Source organism: Penaeus japonicus, unplaced genomic scaffold (assembly GCF_977035675.1).
Source record: "Penaeus japonicus unplaced genomic scaffold, GWHDUDI00000001_assembly GWHDUDI00000018, whole genome shotgun sequence".
NCBI lineage: Eukaryota > Metazoa > Arthropoda > Malacostraca > Decapoda > Penaeidae > Penaeus > Penaeus japonicus.
Window position 1 is genome coordinate 37414966 of NW_028234420.1, and position 7500 is coordinate 37422465.

Consider the following 7500-nt stretch of genomic DNA (forward strand, 5'->3'; position numbering starts at 1 on the left):
TAGGATGGACAGAAAGAAGAAAGAGGAAAACTAAAGTCATCCTGGGTAACAATTAAAGATTTCTATAGTGTCTATCTGTAGTTTTTTTTTATTTTACATGTTAACCCACTCACACTGGGACGATTCCGGCTTTGTATGGTCGTAATGCCGGGGTTTTCGAACGCATAAGCCTAGCGCCTTGAGACTCTTGGGCGCACAAGCCGTGAGCCTGGGCTGCCTGCTCACTCACCCCTTGCACCGGCCTTGCTCAGATATCTCGTTACCCGCGTCGGACGCAAAACCATGAAAGATGTGAGCACGTCATCTGGCGCGAATGGGTTAATGCCTAATAATGTCCCTTCATCAACCTATAAATCTGGAATAGCTGAAATGAGCTGCTACTCTTATGTAAAGCATGTTATGTAACTTTTCTGTAATATTGCTTTAGTCAAAAGCAAATTGCTCTAACTTCTAACTATAGGCAAAATAGGATATATGTGAGCATGAGTTATTTTGAAATTAGTAAGGATAGAGGCTAGAATGGAGTTTAAAGCAATGCACTGATAAAATGATCAGATTAGAAAGTGGGACTTCGGCATCCTAAATCCATTCTTTATGTGATAATTTTCTACAGTATGCAGTGACAAAGAACAAAGTAAAAAGTGAAATTGAATTGGACAGTCAGCAAGAAAATTTCACATTCTTTTGATATGTAATATAAAAATCATTGTACAATCATCAGCTAGTATTAACCCCCACTGCGAAAAAGTATATGGACTCCTGTGTCTATTGTGCGGGTATGAACAAGTGTGCAACAGGCAAGCAAGCCAAATGCTGATAAATTCTTGATGTTTTGCAAAACAACTATTTCCTTGAGGGTTTGGTAAATTAAACAGACTAAAAATTCATTTTAATCTGATAAAATTATAATTTTTCCTTTATATTTTTCATAAAAGGAGTGCTTTTAACAAGAAACCTTTAAGTATATTGAAACTTCTTGTGGATAGTATTTAAAATTAAAATTGAGATATTAAAAATATTTACCAAAAATAATTTGCTTGGAAGTAAAGAGATTTGAACATTTTTAAAATGAATTCAAACTTTATCAAGTTCTTTGAATTCATTAACCCCATACAAATACAAAACCCACAACAGGCCATTTTTTTTCATAAATCTATATTTTATTGAAATAGTTGGTAAGATTTAACCCATTAACGGCAGGTGACAAGACACCACATTGAGTGGTGGCAGGACTGGCTGCCGGTAACAAGATATTTGGTTGTGACTTTCCTTCTGGTCGGTGATCGGGTGCATAGTGTTTGGCTGCAGCCCGAGTGGGCGAGTAGCATTAGGCTTACGCATTTGAAATGTCCTGGCACTTAGACTAATTGGAGCCAAAACAGCCCTGTTGGCAACAAGTTAACCCATTCATGCCGGGGGCATTCCAGCCTTCTAAGTTGCAATGCTGGGGCTCTCGAACGCATAGGCTTAAATCAATTAAATGATCGACGCCGTATGCCGGCACCCTGCGAGCGGCCCTTGAATGCGTGGTACCAATGGTGTACCACCCGTCAAGAGAGGGTTAAGGAAGACCAAAATGTATGTATTCAGCATATGCATTTGAAAGAGTTTGGAATCAACGGTTCCTGGTTAATGCACTACAATGATAGGGGACCCATTTGAAGGGGTTAAACATTCACTAATGCATTAATATGATCCAAACTCTCCTTTCAACTTTTCTGACTCATAAAAAAAACTATTATATAAAGTCAACAAAGTAGTGTGTCACTTAGCATAAAACTAAAGTAATATTCCTCTTTCTGTTTGATTATATTCAGGCATCTGCCTAAACACAATCTATATGTGCTGAACTGTAAATCATAAAGAAAACATTACACTGCCAAAGTACGTGACAATAAACAGAAAATATATAACATGCCTCTCTTTCTGTAATCAAACTTGAATACAATTTGCTTCCGCTCCGTAAGCACCCGTTCCTACAGCAGGTTCCTACAATATGTCATTTATGTTTAAAGGAAGAAATACATTTTAAAAGACTTTCATTTTATTAAAGAATCCATTTTCGTGTTATAAATTATGAGTTACGAGTTCTACATTTACAAAATACAATTAAAACCTGAGAGACCTATAATTTGACTAACGTCTGAAACCTAATAAATTCACACGGACACTAATGTATCACCGTGGTTGACTATATGTAAATTATCCGTTCTGTGGAGTCTGCAAATCGCATCCAGAATATGGATGCGAGTTGCATAACAATATCCCAAACTTCTCTCAGATTTTATATAAAACTTCATAGAATTTCACAAATGTTTCAAAAGAAATGCGTCTCAATCTGGCCATGGATGTTATATAAATATCTCGTACTAGGATATGACTATTTAAATTGCACATTTTGTCTGAAAGAATGAAATGGGTATATGCAGATTTTCAAAAACCTTGAGTGACAAATACTATGAATTAACTTATCATTTTAAAATTTACCCGAGAGTCAACTTTTATGATACATAAAATGAAGAAGAAAATCTGCACACAGCCTCTCTGCTTATTGAAAAGTTATCTTTACAAGTACAAAATGTGTTATGTACTACAAAATATATCAAAATAAATTATGGAAAAAATAATTATGAATTTAATAGAATAAATACTTCTAAACATTAGGCAAGCTGAGTATCTTGATATGTTAAAATCTAACAATTTAATTTAAAATCAAGAAATATACATGAGAATTTTAAATTCAACAGTAAGAATTGATCCGGAAATATATCCTTAAAAAATAGACAAGACTAAATCTAACTCATCCGACAATGACTAATATATTCTTAAGAATTGGCGTAGTATACATTTGCCTAAAGTTTTAAAATAAATTTCATCTAAGACACAACCAAAATCTACAGCGACAAGAACATGTCAATCTATCTGAATATTTCCTAAAGATGTCCATACACGCACGTCACGTAAAACGCAGGCAAGTGACTCGACGCAATATTCAGCACACGCGCACTTCATTCATTCAGGGACTCAAAGAAAAGAAGAATGTCACCACAGACACTTAAAACTTTGTCTTGATTTCTTGTTTCTTCTTTGACAAAGTAATATCTATTTCAGCCTAATTACCTCCTGATTATATAAAAAATATTATGCAAAACTTTGGTCTGTAACCTTCTGGTGTGACAGCTTTTTGGAAAGTATACGTTACATTTTGCTACTTTTTATTATTAAATTAAAATGCCTTTCCCTGAGCCGTACAATCTTTGCCTCTTTTCTCTATTTCGAAGTGATTTTCTTTATTTAAGTCTACCCTACCCCCCACCCCCTCAAAAAAAAAAACAAAAAAAAAACACATGCAGTATAAACACAAAAAGTTTTTCTATTGAGACAACAAATCCTATTTTTTTTAATTTTCATTTTTTCTTCTCGAGTAAATAATGGCCCGTTGACAGAACTGCAGGCGTCATCTACATAACCAGGACCTTTGATCTCTCTCTATATATATGAATAAATTCCAGGCCTGCCTGGACAGAGGAATAGCTGCAACGTCTTTATAAAGGTTCAACAGTAGCATCGGGGTTGTCAATACCCTCCTTTGAATGTGGGGATTCATTTGTCCTGTAAATGAAGAAATTCAATAAGAAATTCAGCACAAACAAAAAATATTTATATATAACTAAGCCATACAAAGACACTGATCAACGAGTTTTTGGATAACTTTTAAAAATATATACAAGTGAGCATTCTTAAAAAATATGAACAGCATTTTCTCCACCTCCTCCAAAAAGAAGAAAAAGAAAAAAGAAAGAGAGAAAGAAAGAAAAAAACTAGGCTTCACACCATTTTGAATATTTTTTTTTTTTTAACAGTATAAATAAAACGAATGTTGTGTAAAGCTCCAACTTACTGGCTAGAGTTGCCTGCAAGAACAGGTTCGGTGTCCTCAGGAAGGGCATCGTTAACCCAGCCTTGACTACGGCAGAACGGCAAGATGAACATGTCGTTGTAAAGCATCATGCCGATAAGAAGAACTCCAAATCCGATGGGCTAGAACAGCAAAAAAAATTTCATTACTCATCTGTAGATTCAAATATGGGGATCACGAATGCAAAAAGTATTCTGAACATTCTTGTGAATTCTCGGCCAAAAACACATGTAATGGAGGCAAGGTAAGCCCAAAAATATGCCAGGAAACTAAACAGAGTCGACACTACCTGAAGGTACTGGAACTGCTGCCACCCTACGGCCAGTGAGAAGAGCCAAATGACAAGAGTCCGCACAGAGTCCAGCACCATGCGAGTTGTGGCTGAGAGTTCCTTTGTTACACTGATTCCGGCAAAGTTGAAGAATGCAATACTGATAATGTTACCTGCAAGACATAAATCAGTTCATTAGACTTTGCCACCAGCTTTTCTTTACTGATATTATTATGAAATAATTTCCTGCCTTATAACCACAACTAATTATTTTATCTGGAAAGTATCAAGTTCACAAAATTTATTCTTTATTCATGGGATAGGTGAAAAGTTCTTTGAATCTTGATAAAATTTAGCATCCTCTCTCTCTCTCTCTCTCAAAGGAAGACGAAGACGATGAATATCAACACTCAAACAATTAATGGGGATGGCAATGAGGGTGGCACACAAAAGTCTCACTTGGAATGCCACCAGGCAGTGGCACAACTCAAATCTACTTCTACACTACTACTTTGATGGTTTGCTCAGGCCCCTCTTGGTCCTCCCATAGGCAGGTTTGGGCATTAACTGCTAGATGGTACATACAAGATGGTAAAAAAACACCAGGCATATCTTGATAAAAACAGTAAATACTGTGAATTACTATAAAAAATAATATATAACATTTTGGTGTATCAAAAATAATGAATATAGCATTTTAAAACAAATAAAAACATTAAACTGTTCCATTTCTAAAACCTTTTAGACTGATCCCTGGCTATTTGGAAACTACACTCCTGAACTAGTTTAACCCTCTCTGGACGGGTGGTACACCACGGGTACCGCGCATTCATTCCCGTTTTGTTGCAGGGTGTGTATCCATATGGCGATCGATTTTTTTTTTTGATTTTTAAGCCGAAGCCCCGAAGAGCCCTGGCATTGCAACTTGCAAGGCTGGAATGCCCCCGGCATGAATGGGTTAAGCACTTTAAAGTAAGAGTATATATAGGTTTCCTCTATATAGAGCTATCTTCCTCTGAGTCTAAGTCTTAGAGATTTGAGGTTGAAGTAGGCAGTGAGCATCTCACAACCAAACTCATGATGGTACTTTAAAATGATTTCAAGTGCAAAGATACTTTTTTTTAAGATTTGCAAGGAGTGAATTCAGATTGCTGGTGCCTCAGTCGGTGGCCTCAGATCGATGAGAATTTTGTATTTTGCCAGGTATACTGAGCAGTGTAATGCCTTGATGATTACTTCACTCCCAGGGATTCCCATTCCCCTCCCAGAGAGGGATGACCGTGCCCCTCTGCAGGTCCTCGGGAAACCTACCACATGGCAGCCAGGACAGTGTGCAATCCACAGGCCACGAGTTCAACGCCATACTTTAGTAGTTCAGAAAGGTGCTCTACCATCCTTCAGCTTAAAGATTTGCTAGGGTAGGAGATTCCTTACTGAGGGGGTTCAGGACACTGGGACCACGACACCACCATTACCCAAGCTAACCATCAATAGCTCAACCTGAAACAGCTGCCCATGATACTCAGCAAATACTCTCGCACCCCAGCATGATCCGAGATAATCTTGCAATTTATTGAGCAAACCACAGTTATCTGTGGGGTGGGCTTTGGATTCAGCTTTCGTAGGACTTGGTAGCCGCTCTCACTAATAAAGCTGCTGCCAATCTCCACCTTCAGTTGTTTCGGTTCCCTTCGATGCAGTGGCAATTAATCATCCATACCCTTTGCCATCCTCCTCAGCATCACCCCATACAAAAGTTAGGAGACTAGCTATAGGGCCTAGTATCTACACACGGGTTCTGAGAAGCTTTGACCCTAAACACTGGGTTGGCGTCCATCGCCATGGCACTTGTCGTTGCTAAACCATCCTTCATATTCTATCTTCTCAAGAAAATTTTGATCTTGGGACTTTTCATACCTAGAATACCAACAGAGGCTGCGGTGAATCTACCACATATCCGAATCCACTAACCTAAGACAGCAACGATGAGGAGAGGGTTGTTGCCAAGCTGGATAAAGGCATCGGGGACGTCTTCCAAAACCTCTCTCGGATTGCCACTGAAGATGCCAGCTGGAATCCAGTAGAATGCGACCAGCAAGATACTAAGGGCGGTGAAGCCAAAAATACCTGGAAGAAAAATGGAGTGGATCTCAGCATAAGAATTTACATATACATATGTATGTGTTGTTTCTTTTGTTAATTCTCTTTCAGTATTTTTTTTAATTTTTTTTTATGCTTTGGTTAAAGACACCACACTAGAACATGAACTCAGTATCTTACAAATATGGTAACACAATCAAGATATAACTCTTCCCAGTGGAAATCTTTTTACAGAGTATTCCGGAATATTACCTTCCCAGCCAACGGCCTGGAGAGCAGGCACTCTATAGCCAGTGACAAACTTTTCTTCAACTACCATCTGTGTTGCAGTAACAATCTGAGCAGCAATGATGAGAAGATCACCTGTAACACATTGAAATGGTTGTGTCATATTAGACTGATTCCAATGATGCTGGGTCAATACTTTCAAAAAGGAGGGGGAACATGAAAAGAAATTACTGACCCACTTGCAAAGACATTGAAAGATATTGTGTGCTTTCTTCTGATTGCATTAAAAAAGAAAGGAAAGGAAAGGAAAGAAAAGAAAAGAAAAACAAACAAACACACGCGCACACACACACACACACACACACACACACACACACACACACACACACACACATAAACACACACACACACTCTCTCACACTCTTACATTACATCGAATTAGCATGCCTTAACCCACCTGTAATGATGCCATTCAGAGTATATTCTCCCTCTGTGTCACCGCTCATGAAGTCAGAGACGCCTACGACGATCAATCCAGCGATAATGGCAAGGATTCCAAGCCACTGGAAGTACCTCAACTTGCGTCCCAGGAAAGCCACAGAGAGGAGGCCGGTGAAGATAATGACGGCACCTGTGAAGGGGTTTGATATGAGGTGTTGAACTGAAGTGCGTGTTGCTATCATAAAATGTATGGCTGAGTAGACTGCTACAACATTTAATAATACTTAAATGAAGAAGTCAAACACCTCCGATATGATTTCTCTTTATAAATCTTCTCCGACTATGAGGAGTTACGTCGATTCAAAATTGAGTGATTCGCTGTATGTGTGTCTATGAAAGCATATGCTTGCGCAACCACCCTCATGCATATGCACAAGCAATCACCCACCCACCCACCTATCTATCCATCCAACCACCCACTTAACCACCCACTCACCTACCCACCCATATTTTTAATGATTTTGCCTGAGAGCTACTAACC

At 38.3% G+C, this 7500-nt stretch overlaps 1 protein-coding gene across 2 annotated transcripts in view; it reads right to left on the bottom strand.

The window, feature by feature from the left end:
- Nucleotides 1–2026: 2026 nt before the first annotated feature.
- The window catches only part of LOC122245994 (solute carrier family 35 member F6), a 12948-nt gene continuing 7474 nt past the window's right edge, over nucleotides 2027–7500 (bottom strand). For both annotated transcript variants that reach the window (XM_086546929.1, XM_086546928.1), the window contains exons 4-10: nucleotide 7500; nucleotides 6976–7149; nucleotides 6543–6653; nucleotides 6162–6317; nucleotides 4209–4363; nucleotides 3902–4041; nucleotides 2027–3612 (exon numbers count right to left, since the gene is read on the bottom strand). The exon at nucleotide 7500 is cut by the window's right edge and continues 117 nt beyond it. In XM_086546929.1, the coding sequence (XP_086403055.1) occupies nucleotides 3546–3612; nucleotides 3902–4041; nucleotides 4209–4363; nucleotides 6162–6317; nucleotides 6543–6653; nucleotides 6976–7149; nucleotide 7500 (804 nt within the window). In that variant the 3' untranslated portion in view covers nucleotides 2027–3545. The remainder of the gene's footprint in view (nucleotides 3613–3901; nucleotides 4042–4208; nucleotides 4364–6161; nucleotides 6318–6542; nucleotides 6654–6975; nucleotides 7150–7499) is intronic.